General features: G+C 57.3%; 1 protein-coding gene and 1 pseudogene across 1 annotated transcript; one reads left to right on the forward strand and one right to left on the reverse strand.

Moving 5' to 3' along the window:
- The first annotated feature begins 1,662 nt into the window (after positions 1–1,662).
- LOC126932283 (endothelin-converting enzyme-like 1) lies at positions 1,663–7,966 on the forward strand (annotated as a pseudogene).
- Positions 7,967–11,911: 3,945 nt separating this feature from the next.
- On the reverse strand, positions 11,912–15,469 carry LOC126932368 (alkaline phosphatase, germ cell type-like). The gene is made up of 10 exons (XM_050751126.1): positions 15,400–15,469; positions 15,201–15,317; positions 14,972–15,087; positions 14,378–14,782; positions 13,999–14,133; positions 13,827–13,899; positions 13,562–13,696; positions 13,289–13,480; positions 12,953–13,069; positions 11,912–12,827 (listed from the first exon to the last, which is right to left on the reverse strand). The coding sequence occupies exons 1-10, from the start codon at positions 15,467–15,469 to the stop codon at positions 12,532–12,534; spliced, it is 1,656 nt and encodes a 551-aa protein (XP_050607083.1). The 3' UTR covers positions 11,912–12,531.
- Positions 15,470–15,787: the final 318 nt, after the last annotated feature.

Consider the following 15,787-nt stretch of genomic DNA (forward strand, 5'->3'; position numbering starts at 1 on the left):
CACGGTCTGTGCCTGGCATCCCCTCGGGCCTTCTCTCTCCAAGGCAGCTCTGGCTACTCTACCCCCTCCCAACACCCGCCCCCAACCCTCACATCAGGTATCCAGTTGTGTCACTCAGGGCTTCACTGGGTGTCACTGGGCACTGCTGTGGTCTGTCATGCTCTTGCATATGAGTCATGGGGTCACCTGGACAATCAGGGTGTATTAGTCCGTTCTCACCCTCCTATGAAGAAATACCTGAGACTGGGTAGATTATAAAGAAAAGAGGTTTAATTGACTCACATTTCCTCATAGCTGGGGAGGCCTCAGGAAACTGACAGTCATGGTGGAAAGCACCTTCTCACAGGGCCGCAGGAGCAGAATGAGAGCAAGCAGAGGAAATGTCAGATGCTTATAAAACCATCAGATCTCGCGAGACTCACTCATTATCACAAGAACAGCATGTGGGGAACCAGCCCCATGATTCAATTTCCTCTACCTGGTCTCACCCTTGACATGTGGGGATCATGGGGATTACAATTCAAGGTGAGATTTGGGTGGAAACACAGAGCCAAACCATATCACAGGGGTAGGGGAAGCCCCCTACAGTGAGGGAACTGGAGGTGGACCACTGGCATCACCCACTCACCCACAGCCTCAGCTTCTCTTTTGGGGGAACTGCAGGGGAGCCAAGGAGCTGGGCCTCGGACCCCTCTTTATTGGCAGTCTGTGCAGGGTGACCAGGACTGTGTGGTCAGAGGCTAAACCCAAGTCACCTCCTATAGGCAGTGATTGCTGTGCTCTGGGACCACCGCCCATTGGGACCATGCGGGCCGCACTCACAGCCCCCGGCCTGCTTCTGGGAGGGCTCTGCGTTGCTCTCCGTGGATGAGGGGCTGGGGGAAGGGGGCGAGACAACCAGAAGCCCAGACACCCCGGGGAGAGCTGATCTGGGACAGGGGTTCCCAGGAGGTAAAGGAAGCTCCCTGGTGAAGGTGCGCTCTGCGCAGGCGCTGTTCGGGCAGCCCAGGCACTCTATTAGCGCCCCTCAATCCTCAGGAGGAGTCCTCCCTGGGCGGTGCTCCAGGGCTGTGGGCTGGGCCATGACGGCCCCCAGCTGCGTAGCTCCAGCTCCTTTCCAGCCGGCTGGTGGGAGGTTCCGAGTGGGGACACGGGATCGGAGGGGACTCCTCCCACTCGTCCCGGGACGCGGCTAGACCCGGAGTCCCCACCGTAGCCCGCGCACGACCCTCGAAAGCCTGTCTCCGCGGCCCCCGACCCAGGTCCCAGCTGCCGCCGCGCTGCCAGGTGGCCCGAGGGTCGCAGGAGGAAGGAAGGGAGCGCGGAACTGGCGGAGGAGGGTGGAGCCGCCGGCGCGTCCCCTCCCTCCGGCAGGCAGGCGGGCGGCGGGCTGGGGCGGCAGCAAAGAAGGCAGCGGGCTCCAGGAGACACCGGCCGCCCGCGTCGCTTCGCTCCTGCTCAGGCAGCGGCTCCGGCCCGACCCGCTCCGCTTCTGCCAGGCTCCGGCGCGCACCTGCCGGGTAAGTGGCGCCTGAGTCCCTGCAGCCGCGGTCACCGTGGCGCCCACTTCCGTCACCTTCGTAGCCGCTGCGCGGAGCTTCCCGGCTTTGTCTGCGTCCTCGCCGCTGTAGCTGCGACTCCCAGGCTCGGCTCTCCGGCTCCATGGACTGCGCGCCGCGTCTGCAGGACTCGGCTCGCCCGGACAGCTCGCGCCCCGACGTGGGTGAAACTTCGCCCAAGTGTGGATTCTAGGGAGAACCTGTTGAAGCCAGGAGTGGAGCGGAAAGGGGATAGCGACCGACAGGTCTCGGGTTTTCCATCACGGCCGTGCTGGGAGTGGGTTGTGCATCCGCGACCCTGGGGCGTTGGCGCGTGCCCCTTGGGAAGGGGCGGGTGGGCCGTCGGGCCACCGAGCAGAAGGAGCCAGCGAGCAGGGTTGAAGTGGTCGATCCGGCGGACTTCCGCGAGGAAGAACAAAGTTTGGTTCTTTGGCCGTTTTGCGGAGCGTCTGTCTGGGTCCAGTTCGGAGAGCTGAAAGTGCCTCATAGACGTGCCCCTGACTTCACCTCCTCACTTCAGCTTCCGGTCTTTCCCCCACCCCACTTGACCTTGGCTAGGCCAGGTCGTGGACAAGAAAGGCGAAAGGAAGAGGTATGGCCTTTCAATGAAGACCCACTACATGCCAGACCCCGTGCCTGGAGCATCCCTCTTCCCATAAGAGGCCTCCCAATTCAGCGTCCAACACGTGTGTGCAGGGAGGAGGACAGGGGAGAAGACTCCACTGTGCACGCCGGGGTAGTGGCCCCGCCAGACTCTCCTCATTCCTGGTTTCCTCAGTGAATGAGGCCGGCAGCTGGGTCCTCTGCACCCAGGCCTGCGTCTCTCCTCGCTGTGCCTGGGAGCCCCGTCGGGCTGCTGCGCCTCCTAAGCCTGACTGCTCTTCCCGCAGCCTTGGCCCTGGGGCCATGCAGAGGCCCACGAGGAGGCCAGCGGCCGTGCGCATCTCATAGCCCAGGTGGCCCAGGGCTGCACCGCGGCGGCCTCGGTGCCATGGAGAGCGGTATTCGCTGACTGCGCACTAAGACGCGTCCCAGTAGGTCAAGTACCTGAGCTGCTGCGGCGCGGGGATCGTGCAAGAGGCCTTTCTGCCCCCCAGGCTTCTCTGGAGGAGCAGCGCCACCGGGGACGGGTCTGGGCTGCCGCGCTGGAACCCTGCACGAGATGAGCCTGCTGTCAGGGCTGGTGTTCGCCGCTGGTCTCTGCGCCATACTGGCGGCTATGCTGGCGCTCAAGTACCTGGACCCGGTCGTCGCGGGCGGCGGCGCCTGTCCCGAGGGCTGCCCCGAGGGCAAGGCCTTAGCGCGCGCGCCGCCGGCTTCCTGGCAGCCAACCTGGACGCCAGTATGGACCCATGCCAGCACTTCTACTCTTTCGCCCGCAGCGGCTGACTGAGGCACCGCGCCATTCCCAACGAAAAGCTCACCTATGGCACCATCACGGCCATCAGCGAGCAGAAAGAGGAGCGCCTGCGGCGCCTGCTGGCACGGCCCAGGGGTGGGCCCGGCGGCGCGGCCCAGCGCAAGGTGCGCGCCTTTTTCCGTTCGTGCCTCGGCATGCGCGAGATCGAGCTACTGAGTCCTCGGCCCATGCTAGAGGTCGTGGAGGACTGCGGGGGCTGGGACCTGGGCGGCGCGGCGGAGCATCCGGGGGTCGTGACGCCCTGGGACCTCAGCCTGCTGCTGTACAAGGGGCAGGGCGTGTACAGCGCCGCAGCACTCTTCTCCCTCTGGGTCAGCCTAGGTTACAGGAATTCCTCGCGCTACATCATCCGCGTGAGAAGGCCCCCCGAGCGCCCCTCCAGCGGCCGTGGACCCGGGGGCGTCCCTGTCCAGGGGTCCCTGCGCGTGGGAGGAGGGCGCGCGAGAGGAAAGAAAGGGAAAGCAGGGGAGAGGAGCGCTTGGCGGCAGAGCGCGGGAGGAGGGCGCAAGTAATTTCTCTGGGTTAACTGAGGTGTTTAGCGGAGCTGTGGGAGCCGCAATTTCCCAGCCCTCTGGAAGGCAGTGAGGGTGGGGAAGGAGGATGCGCCGGCGGGCTGGGCTGACATCTCCGTGAGGGTTGGGGCTGGCGCCAAAGCCAGGAACCCCAACTGTCAGTGCGGCACTGCAGCAAGTGCCCCCGACAGGTAGGGAAAGTGCAGGCGTTCAGGGGTAGGCTGAGACAGTCGGGGATGGGGCTTTGGTCATCTCATCTGGTGGAAAGAGGGGCTGGGATCTGCGTGCTTCTGGAGCTGTCCTCATGGATGTCTGGTCGCTCTCTGGGCATTGGGGTGAGAATTCCATCTGTTTGGGGAGTCTGGCATGTGGACCTCTGACCTCTGGCCCCTGTCTCCCTCCCCAGATTGACCAGGATGGGCTCAACCTGCCAGAGAGGACCCTGTACCTCGCTCAGGATAAGGCGAGTGAAAAGGTGCTGGGACATGGGATGGGGAGGCAGAGAAGGCCTGGGGCCCCAGGAGGGGTGGGCCCAGACTAGGCCTGTCCGTGTCCCTGGAGGAGCCCCTTCCCGTGGTGCAGATACTGGCAGCATACAGTGTGTTCATAGAGCGAGTGCTCAGCCTCCTGGGTGCTGATGCTGTAGAGCAGAAGGCCAAGGAGACCCTGTGGCTGTAGTGGGGACAGCTGATGACAGGGGACCATGGGACAAGACTGGCTCAGCCCTGATCTCTACCCCCACCCAGATCACTGTGTCAGAGTATGATCATTTCCAGCCAGATATCAGCTCCATGTACAAAAAGGTGACGCTGGGGCAGCTGCAGAATATCACCTCCCCATATGGCCCAGGCCCCTCCCCTGCCCCCTGGACTTGCCTGCTGGGTGTGCCATGAATTTCCGCCTCCTCTTCTGTCCAGTAGTCACATTAAAGGAGGCAGCACTCAAAAAGGACCCAGAGCCCGAAGATCCGATCCTAGCTCTCCCCTCTGCTTTCCAAGCCCCTGGGCAGGGCTGGGAGCTTCCTGAGCTGCAGTTTCCTCACCTAGGGATGGTTGGAAAGAGAAAGTGTGGCTACAGCTCTGCTGTTCCTGCACCACCCTTGGGAGAGCCTCGTGGTGTCTATCCACCATGGGGAGGAACAGAGGCCTTTGCAGGCCAGTTCTGAGTCAGACAGTCACCCTCAAGGTCAGACGGTGTCTCCCCATGGCAAGTCAGGAAATGATTCAAGCCCTGACCCATCACATCAGGGGCTGGCATCAGTAGCAAGAGTGTCTTGCTGTGTCATTGAGCTCAGCACACTCCAATTCCAGCCTCCACATACTTGGGATGACCTCCTGCCCCTTCTTTGAGGGACTATCTGGGTGCTGGGTCCAGTCGCGGGCTGGGGAGTACAGGTCGGGGTGGTGCCCTTGGTGGCCCATATGAATGTCTTTCTGGACACCCCACTGGCTTCATCTGGCCCCCAGCATCCTGCACAACTACCTTGTGTGGGGCGTGGTGGTGGTCCTGAGTGAGCACCTGTTCGTGTCATTCCATGAGGCATTGCACAAGCTGGCACGGGAGATAGAGGGCAGTAACAAGCCACAGGAACTGGCCCGGGTCAGCCTGAGCCAGGCCAACCACCACTTTGGCATGGCGCTTCATGCCCTCTTTGTACATGAACACTTCTCAGCCCGCCTCAGCCAAGGTGGGCTGCTCTGGTTTAGGGTGGGGAGGCTGGTGCTGAACTGAGGGTGGAGCCCTCCCGAGGCCATGGTCCTAGCGTGGGGAGCCCCACACATCCCACTGCAAGCAGGGGTACCAGGCCCTGCTTAGGCCTCAGCCCATTCTGAGGCTCCAGGATGCTCCTCCGCAGGACTCCTCCTCCTGGTCTGTCAGTAGCAGGTGGCCTTCCCCGCCAGGCCCCTGCCCACCTTCTCAGCCGTGCTCAGGAGGCATCTCCTTAGGGATGCCCATGGTGGTTGCTGCAGCTGTTGCCTCTTCTAGCCTGTGAGCTTATTGTTGGAGGGGAAGGGTCTAGACTCCCACCTCCAACGTGTCCTCTTGGCACCTAGCACCGAGCTCTGGGCTTAGCAAGTGGTGCTTAAAGACTCCTTCGTGCCAGGAATGATGGACCAGAGTGAAAGGCTGCTGGGTTGACCCTTGTTCCCTGACCCCTGACCCTGCAGGTGTGGCAGCTGGTGGAAGACATCAAGTACCTCCAGGGCCAGTGCCTGGAGGAGCTGGACTGCATGGAGACCAGAACAGCTGCTGGGGCCGTGGCGAGGGGCCCCCAGTGCCACCGGTTGGTCCCATGAACATTGACTGAGCACCTCCTGTGTGCCAGTGAAAGAGAATAAAAGGGACAAAGAGGCCTTCGTGGAGTTGACCAGGCCTGCCTCCCCCACCATGAAGCCCACTCCCAGGCTGGCCTAGTACTCCTTTCCTTGGTGGGCGGGGGTGGGCAGGGACGCTGTGTCCTGAGGCCCCATGCCACCTTCACCTGCCCTCTGGCCTGCAGCTTCAGTACATGGTGGCGATGGTCGGCTACTCAGACTTCCTGCTCAAACTGGGTCTGTGGACAAGGAGTATGAGATGGGACTGTGTCCCTGCCTGCCCAGCCTGACCACAGCCCCTCTGCTAATGGCACCTGGGAGGGCCTGCATGGCCAGGTTGTGGCGCTGTCTGCAGCCTTGCCCTGGTCTGTGGCTGAGTGCTGCCCGTGCCCTGCATAGTTTAAGGTCCACGAGAAGACCTACTACAAGAACATCTTGAATAGCATCCGCTTCAACATCCAGCTTTCAGTCAAGAAGATTGGGCAGGAGGTGGACAAGTCCACATGGGTGCCTGGCCCAGAGCTGGGGGGTCAGAGGAGGGTCATGAGGTAGTAGCCGGGAGGGTGGTGGCCTAGCTCAGAGGTGGCACAGAAAGTATATTGTCAGGAGATGGGTGTGGCTGGGCTGCCAAGAATGTCCTGCAGTCCAGGCTCTGTGACCTTCCTACAGAGGTGGCTGTTCCCCCCACAGTGCTCATTGCCTTCTATCTACCCAACAAGAACCAGATGGGTACAGGGTATGTCTCTACACCTATTGTGTCCAAATGTGGGCAGGTCTCCCACTGACTACACCTTCCCTGTAGTGTAACCACAGAATGTCCTGCAGTCCAGGCTCTATGACCTGACTTCAGTGACCAAGACATAACATACCCGCATGCCTGGTGGCATCCCGGGTGGCAAGCTTCTATAAAGAGGAACTTCAGCTGCTTCTTGGTGTTGGGGTCCAGTGTATGCCCTGGTAGCAAAGGAGGAAGCTCTGGTCGGATGGAGTCAGTAGGCCCTGGGGCCCCCTTAGTTCAGAGGGTACAATTGCAAGTCCCACATAGTAAATCCCACACACTGTAGACATCTGGGGACCCCTTGGGAGGAGGGCAAAGGCCAGTTACACAGATGCTAACCCAGTGGGGAGGCCTATTCCTAGAACCAGTGGGACCAGGGTATCATCAGATGCAATGTCAGCACCCAGGCCAGAAGGGCACAGCTGGGATCCCCCTTGAGTCCTCCCGAGAGGCTGCAGGGAGCATCCTCCTCTTCCCCTATCATGAGGCTTCCTGTGCCCATCACTGGAACTGTGCAGGGGCTCACAGGCACTCAACGGGCAGGCAGCCTCGGATCTGGTGGAGACTGAACTTGTGGTGCCATCTGGGGTCTGAATCTTGCAGAGAGTGAGACGCCCCTGCTCACAAGGAGTTGCTCAGGCCTGCCTAGGCTGCAAGCACCTCAAGACTAACCTGGACCTTGGGGTTTGGTTAAAGGGACATCAGGCCGTCCTGAGTGCTTACTGTTTGCTGGGCTCACCACATGCCTCAGCACAGCCCTGGGCAGTGAGCGCCCCAAGAGCTCATGTTTCATATCGAGCTGCATGCTGGTGCCTTCACCGTTCATGCAGGCACCCACCCCGTGTGGTTCCTGGGTGTCCCGGAGTAAGGGACTCAGGCCCTCAGGCCAGGGGTTGACACAGTACGCCCTCCAGATGGCAAGCTTTCAGCAAATTGCGGAGTATTAGAGTATTAGAGTTTTAGAGTTTTTGAATATTAGAGTTTAGTGTGTCTGCTTAAGTGGACTGACGGATTATATGATCTAGTTTTAACCGACCTCATCCTCCAAAAGGGCCAAGAGGCTCACACAAGATTCCTATAAAGAATCTGCAACTAACACCAGAAATCCAGAGCAGATGAACCACAGCAGAAGGGAGAGCTGAGAATTCCTTATTACTCCTGGCAGAGCGCATGTCACCAGGGGTACAGACCTGACCAGACGTTAGCTCCTAATAATAAAATATCAGCAAACATAAAGTATTAAGAAAAAATCAGCAAACAAAACTCTGAATTTCCTGCACTCTGTGATTACTGCTGAAGTTTGCCCTGGGCCTTTGTTCCTGGAGGTATTACTAATTACTTGTGAGCAGTGTGAAATCCTCATGGTTGGCAAGGTGTCTAAAACTAAGCTTTTTTTTTTTTTTTTTTTGAGATGGAGTGTCGCTCTGTCGCCCAGGCTTGAGTGCAGTGGCAAGATCTTAGCTCACTGCAACCTCCGCCTCCTGGGTTCAAGTGATTCTCCCTCCTCAGCCTCCCAAGTAGCTGGGACTACAGGCATGCACAACCGTGCCCGGCTAACTTTGGTATTTTTTAGTAGAGACAAGATTTTACCATGTTGGCCAGGCTGGTCTTGAACTCCTGACCTCAGGTGATCCGCCCACCTCTGCCTCCCAAAGTGCTGGGATTACAGGCGTGAGCCACTGTGCCCGGCCAAACGAAGCTTTCAGAACCGAAGAAAGAGTGTAATTTTTTCCCATCAATGTTTAAATTTAAGTGCAGTTCAATCCAGTACTTCTTGATATTTCCATACGCAATGACTAATATTTGGAAAGCTCTTTTAAAGTTTCTTGCATGATAGCGTGAGAAACACCTACCACCAGGGAGAAACTTAATTCTTTCTGTTGCAGGAAAAATGGCAGAAACAATGAGCAGTAAATGATCTGTTGACAAACCGAAAGGCATTTCTTTGTCAGCAAACACCGTCGGAAGATATAGAGAAAACACTGCCGAAGATTGGAAGAAACTCGCGTTGGAGCCAAGTACCCAGTGTGGGCGGTTTGCTTTGCAGTGGGCTGAAGGCACAGATGTTCCCAACATGGCTCAGCTGAAGGTATTTGCCAGGTGTTGTTCCAATAAGGAAATAAACAAACCGCTTTTTCTGTCGGTGTGTGTGAGCCACTAAAAAGAAGATATAGCAGACAAGATGTATTGCCAACAGTAAATGCCTTTTTAAATAAAAACAGTATTGGCTGGGTGCGGTGGCTCAAGCCTGTAATCACAGCACTTTGGGAGGCTGAGACAGGCGGATCACGAGGTCAGGAGATCGAGACCATCCTGGCTAACACGGTGAAACCCCATCTCTACAAAAAGATACCAAAAAAAAAAAAAAAAAAAAAAAACCTAGCTGGGCGAGGTTGCGGGCATCTGTAGTCCCAGCTACTCAGGAGGCTGAGGCAGGAGAATGGCGTAAACCCGGGAGGCGGAGCTTGCAGTGAGCTGAGATCCGGCCACTGCACTCCAGCCTGGGCGACAGAGCGAGACTCCGTCTCAAAATAAATAAATAATAAATAAAATAAAATTAAAAAATAAAATAAAAACAACATTATGAGGAAATGGTGGAAATGCAACCACAGATGGAACAGCTACTCAGAAAGCGTTTTTTCAGAAAAAGCATTCTGGATACGAATCAGCATGCAGAGGTAGGTTCACCCTTACCCCTCACTCATTGGCTCACACCCAGTCTAATCAGCACAGGAAAGAAGAAGCCTGGAGCCTACATGGGATGTTGCAGAAGGTGGTTAATTTTGTAAAGCTTAGATTGCCGCATAATAGAAACTTAAACTTAAACATAAGTAAAAACTTTAAGATACTTGGTAAGGGGAGTGGGTGCAACCATGGAAACTTTCTGGCCACATAGAATGAGTTGCAAAATGACAAAGTACCGAACCCACTTGTCCTGAGTTCTCCCTCTCTTCCTAACTCTCCCTCCCTCCTTCTTACAATCCAGTTTGCTGACTTTGAACTGAAAAGCTCTCCATTTTAGGCGTACCGTGAAAAGATGGAAAATATAAATATACTTCCTGTGTGTCCTTCAGGTAAAGATGTCATTTCAATGACAAAAAGATAAGGTAATTATCTTTCCGTGAAAACTCATGCTAAGGAAAGGGCATATTTTTGAATAGAAGTTTGAAAATATTTTCATGACACTTGATTTTGTGGTCAATAATGTAGCTGACTGATAAGCCCTTATACCTACACATGAAAAACAAAAACAAAAAACAAAAACCTAGAGAACAGAATAATCTAATTCCAGAACAATCTATTTTTAAACTTGTCTAGTTTTAAATAATAGAAGTCCTTGGGTGTGAGCACTCATGTAAAATATAATCATGCAGCACCTCCGCATTGGTTAGAAAGAGAAACTAACTGACAACTGGGAAGACAGAAATATACTAGCTGGATTTTACCAGAAACCTTTGCATATTTGATGGATGGAATTTAACAAGGAGTATGATAATTTAGTAAGGCCAGCTAATGGAGTCCATCTTCTGTTCACTTCCCATATTTTTGTGACAGCCACTGAAACCCAGAATTGAAAAAACTGTCCTGAAACCCAGGTTCTCAAATACATGTTTTGTTTTAAGATGGTCTTGGTCTGTCGCCCAGGCTGGAGTGCAGTGGCGAAATCTCAGCTCATTGCAGCCTCGACTACCCTGGGCTCAGGTGACCTCCCACCTCAGCCTCCCAAGTAGCCAGGACGACAGGCACGTACCACCTGGCCTGGCTAATTTTTTAAAAAATTTGGGGCTGGGCATGGTGGTCATGCCTGTAATCCCAGCACTTTCTGAGGCCAAGGTAGGTGGATCACGTAAAGTCAGGAGTTCCAGACCAGCCTGGCCACCGTGGTGAAACCCCATCTCTACTAAAAATTCAAAAATTAGTCTGTCTTGGTGGCAGTCGCCTGTAATCCCAGCTACATTGGAGGCTGGGGCAGGAGATTCACTTGAATCCAAGAGGTGGAGTTTGCACTGAGCCTACATCCTGCCACTGCACTTCAGCCTGGGAGACAGAGGGAGACTCTGCCTCAAAACTAAACAAAAATGTGTAGAGGTGAGGTCTCACCATTTTGCCCAGGATGGTCTGGGACTCCTGAACTCAAGCAATCCTAACCTCTTTTCCTCCCAAAGTGCTGGGATTGCAGGCATTGAACCACCACGCCTGGCAAATAGATGTCTTACAATGTTAATTCAATTTTCATAAACGAAGTATTCAATCATTCTAGTATTTCTAGTGAGCACAAAGTCCTTTTTTTTTTTTTTTCCTTGAGACTGGGTCTTGCTCTGTCACCCAGGCTGGAGTGTAGTGACATGATCACACCTCACTGCAGCCTCCACTCTCCCAGGGCCCAACAGTCCTCCCACCTCAGCCTCCTGAGTAGCTGGGACCACAGACACGGGCAACAAGTTTGGCTAATTTTTGTACTTTTTGTAAAGACAGAATTTCACCATGTTGACAAAGTGCTTCTTGTACCATTGTAAATGTACAAATAAATTTGTAATAGTGTAAAGTTCGCTGGAAAATGTGGTTGATTTCACCTTTATTTAATTCTTTTCAATGTTCTCTTGGGGCAAGTGTGATACTCACTAAGTATGGCTATATTGGGATGGGTGCTGCAGAATGCTTTCGGAGGGAGGTCAGAAACACCTGGAGTCAGCTCCTTCCCCAGCTCTCAACTCTACCTTCTACCCTCTACCACCCCCACCCTCTACCCAAAAGACCAGACCCTCCTCCTAGCAGCAGCCAGAATGCTCATTTCCCAGCCAGGGCAGGTCACAGCCCTCCTCAAAGACCTCCAACCACACCCCTCTACCAAGACTTCACAGTCCCCCATGTCCCCCACCCTCCTGACCCCTCAGGCTTTCCCCCATCTACCCATCCTCTGATCCAGCCCCTGGCCTCCCAGACAGCCTGCTGGCGCTGCCCCAGGGCCTTTGCACTGCTGTGCCACCTTGCTCAAGCCCCTCTCTGTTCAGGTCTCCTGCTCAATCGTCTGCTCCTCAGCAGCCCCTCCCGGCCTGCATTATCCACCCCTCCAGCCACTGTGCCCACAGGCACTCACGATTTTTCTCCTAGGAAGCAGTACTGGCATTACACTGTCTAACACTTCCTTATATTATTGCTTTGTGTTTCCTAGAAGAATGGAGGCCCGGGGAAGGGAGGTAATAGTCTTCCTTGTTGAGAAATCCATGCCCAGTGCCCAGATGGCCTGGGAGGGGCCATGGACTCTGGGCTGCTATCCTGCACCCAGGTGCTCCTGGGAACTCAGTTGGGTGCTGGAATGGACCTTGGAGGGCTTCGAGCATCTGAGTGGCTATGACTTGGGGCAAGCCTCTCTGCACCCTAGGAGGGGTGCAGGGGTGTAGCATTAGCCCAGTGGAGGGACAGCAGAGGACTGTGTCAAAGCCCCCCTGGGGATCCCCACCACAGCAGCCTCCTTGGCCTGCAGGGTGGGTTGCAGGGTGGCAGGAAGCCACGCTTCTCCAGGCATCCTGATGCACCCAATCCTTGTGTCCCTCAGGTGCTGCCATGACAGAAGCTAAGAAAGGCGCAGGGGGCCCTAGGTCTGGGTGCCTCATGTCCCGGGGAGAGAGCCTGCCTGATCCACCTCAGGATATGGGCTGGGGCTGGGTGGTCTAAGCCTTCTCTTTTCCTGAAATGCAGGCAGCTGCCAGGCACAAATCCCCAGTCCCTGGAGTTGGGGCCAAAATTTGAAGAGCAAGATACAGCAAAGGGCATGGTGTCAACGGCTCAGTCCCCAGGGTGCACTGGGAGGGGAAGGTTCCATGGCAGGACATCTGTGTGGTGACTCCGGGGGTGACAGCTCCAGGTGGAGGCTGGGCAGGACGACTGGAGGTGAGGAGCAGGAGAACACCAGGATGGGGAAGTAGGAGCCCTAGGGACAGAGCACTCAGGGAGCAGTGGCCGTCCCCAGCAGCAAGGTCCCGGCCAGCAGAGGAAGCAACGCGGGGACCACGGACCGCTCCGGGTGTGCGGCGTCAGTGGTGCCGGCGGGGGGCGCCAGGTCGCACGCCGTGTAGGGCTCCAGGCAGGCGGCAAAGGCCATGATGTGCGCTACGAAGCTCTGCTCCTGCACGCCATGAACCAGGTGCGCCTGCGGGCCGCGCGCGAACACCGCCACGTCTTCGCCTGCGTGTGTCTCTTCGTCCAGGGGCACTCCTGACTGCTGCCGGTACTCGGGGCTCCCTGGTAGGAGGGTTCAGTTCCGGTAGGAAGGTTCAGTTCCAGGCAGACAGAAGGTGACCCCTTCCCGCCAGTCCCCCATCCTTGGCACCCTGGTCCCCCTCAGGGGGCGACCCCGCAGCACTCACCGCTCTGGCTCTCGGTAACATCCGGCCGGGCGCCATCCTTGAGCACATAGCCCGGACCGTTGCCATATAGGAGGGCCGTGTAGGCCTTCCTGTCCTGGGCCTTGCTGGGTGCCAGCCCTGCAGAGAGAGGGGTCCCTGTGGTTGAGCTGAACACAGCTGTGGAGTGCCTCCCACGTGCTAGGCACCGCCACTTTTTGCCTGGTCAGGGGCTTAGTCCTCAGGAGACCCTACAGGGCTGGTGCCAGCATTACTCCCATTTGACAGAGGGGGAGACTGAGGCTCAGATTTCACCCACGTAATTGATGCAGCAGCACCTGCCACTCTCCCCGGGCCTACGGAAGATAGAGCTCCCTCGCAGGGGGTAGGCACCAAAGGAGAAGACGTGGGAGTGGTCAGCGGTGACGAGGGTCAGCGTGTCCTCCTCGCTGGTGAGCTGGCCCACCCTCTCAATGGCGTCGTCGAACATGACCGCCTCAGTCAGTGCCCGGTAGGCCCTGCTTTCGTGATGACCATGGTGGATGTGACCGCCTGCAGGAAGGCCAGCGAGGGTGGTGCTGAACCTGCCCTGCTCCAAACCCCAACCCCCACTCCCCAGGGGCCACCACGCACCCTCCACAAAGAGGAAGAAGCCGCGGGGGTTCCTGCTTAGCAGGCGCAGGGCAGCCTCTGTCATCTCCATCAGGGAGGGGTCCAGTGTGGGGTCTCGGTGGATCTCGTATTTCATGTCTCCAGGCTCAAAGAGACCTGTGGGACAAGGGGTCCCATGGTGACTGGCAGGCTGGGGGTGGAAGGGTGCTGGCAGACGTGTACACAGGTTCAGAAGGTGCCATCTGAGGCTGTCTGAGGGATGCCAGGGCAGGAAGGGAGTCATTACCCATGAGGTGGGTCACGGATGGGTCCAGGGAAGCCTGCATGAGCTCAGTGCGGTTCCACACGTACCGGGCACCCTGCAGGGAGGGAGAGAGCCAGGCCTCAGCCCACAGCCCTGAGCCCCACACCTCTGCCCTCCCCCTGCTGTGCCTCCTGCACCCGCCAGCCCCCATCACCTGCTGCTTCACCAGCCATTCCTGCACCAGGTTCTTCCCATCCATCCTGGTCCCATCCTGGCTGTAGTCATGAGGGTACTCAGGGTCTGGGGTCCCCATGGGAAACATGTACTTTTGGCCTCCACCCAGGATCACCTGGGAACAGAGGATAGGGCACGTGGGTTTGGGGCCTGGCTGGCCCTGTGCCACTTCCTCCTGCACAGCCCCTGGCTCCCTTCCCCAAGGCTGTGGGAGTGGCCCGGCCTGGGCTGCACCTTCTATGCCCCCAACCCCACCTCCAGACCCTGCTGACCCAGATCAGGCTGTTGGTTGCCTGGGTCTGAGCTGATGCCCCCTGCTACTCTCTGCCCAGCCCCAACCCTTGGCCTTGGGGTCGCACGTCAATGTCCATGTTGGAGATGAGCTGTGTGGCGATGTCCTTGCAGCCCTCCCGGCGGGCCGAGGCAGGCACGTTGGTGTCCGAGTACCAGTTGCGGTTCACCGTGTGGGCGTAGGTTCCGGCTGGTGAGGCGTGCTGCACCCGTGTGGTGGTCACTACTCCCACTGACTTCCTTAAGGGTGACAGAGGTCTGTGACCTGGCCCTGATCCCGCAGTGGGCCCCAGCTCACCTGCTTTCTTGGCCCGATTCATCACGGAGACCACCTCGTTGCCGCGTGTCGTGTTGCACTGGTTATAGCGGCCAGCTGCACTCAAGCCAATGGTCTGGAAGTTGCCCTTGACCCCGCACAGGTAGGCCGTGGCTGTGGCTGCACTGTCTGGCACATGCTTGTCTACACTGTATGTCTGGGGACAGAGACACTCTGAGCTCTTCTCTGGGGCAGACACACAGACCCTGATCTCTGTCCTCTGGGATTCCAACTGCCTCCAGCTCCTTACTGGAGGCCCAGCTGTTTAGGGTCCCTCCATCCTACGACACTCCATAGCCAGGATACCCTTCTCTGCTTGAAGACTCTAAGGTGGCCCAGCCCTTACCTTGGACAGAGCCACATATGGGAAGTGGTCCATGGCCAGGGGGGTCTCAGGCCCCAGTTTGCCCTTCTTCTGCCTCTTTAGGATCCTGGCAGCTGTCACCGTAGACACCCCCATCCCTGAAGGAGCAGAAGTGTGTGAAGCTTGGGCCCCAGGGCTGTCCTAGAACCACCGATAGTCTGGGCACCACGGCTGTGAGGGCTGCGGGGCTGGACAGGCCTTGCTCACTCACCGTCACCCAGGAAGATGATGAGGTTCTTGGCGGCTGTCTGTGCAGGCTGCAGCTTTTTGGCGGCACCCAGGGCCTCGGCTGCTTGGTAGTTCCAGAAGTCCAGGTTCTCCTCCTCAACTGGCCAGGGGAGAGCAAAGATCAGGTCAGCCTGGGCTGGGGGGTGCCCTGTGTGTAGGGGCAGCTAGGGGAGCCTCATTACCTGGGATGACACCCAGGGAGAGCTGTAGCCTCAGAGCCAACAGCAGCAGCAGCACCCAGGGCCCCCGCATGTCTGGAGGGCAGCAGGAGAGTGGCAAGGTGGGAATCCGGGGTATGGAGCATGAGCTGCACTCCAGGCTCCCTGGGTTTAAATCAAGGAGAACTGTGTCCTGGCCCCTCCCCTTGTTGCCAACTTGACCCCGCCCAGCCTCTTGACTGGCTGAAGGGAGTGGAAGGGTGTGGCTGGGCTCAGCTGGGGCTGGGGTCCTAAGAAAGGCAGCTCGGGGTGGGACCATGTGTCCCCCAGGGAAGGGTGGGGTTTTGGGTACGGTGTGGGGTGCATCCTGCAGCCAGGAGCCCCTCCCCCTCCCCCTGCTCACTGTGTCTTA

This window comes from Macaca thibetana, chromosome 12 (assembly GCF_024542745.1).
Source record: "Macaca thibetana thibetana isolate TM-01 chromosome 12, ASM2454274v1, whole genome shotgun sequence".
Lineage (NCBI taxonomy): Eukaryota > Metazoa > Chordata > Mammalia > Primates > Cercopithecidae > Macaca > Macaca thibetana.

Bases quoted from the DNA above. Each gene is read 5' to 3' on its own strand.
- LOC126932368 (XM_050751126.1), bottom strand. From the start codon at position 15,469: ATGCGGGGGCCCTGGGTGCTGCTGCTGCTGTTGGCTCTGAGGCTACAG. The intron at 15,318-15,399 runs GTAATGAGGCTC...TCCCCTGGCCAG, and splicing joins CTCCCTGGGTGTCATCCCAG to TTGAGGAGGAGAACCTGGAC. The intron at 12,828-12,952 runs GTGAGTGCTGCG...CCCTCCTACCAG, and splicing joins TGTTACCGAGAGCCAGAGCG to GGAGCCCCGAGTACCGGCAG.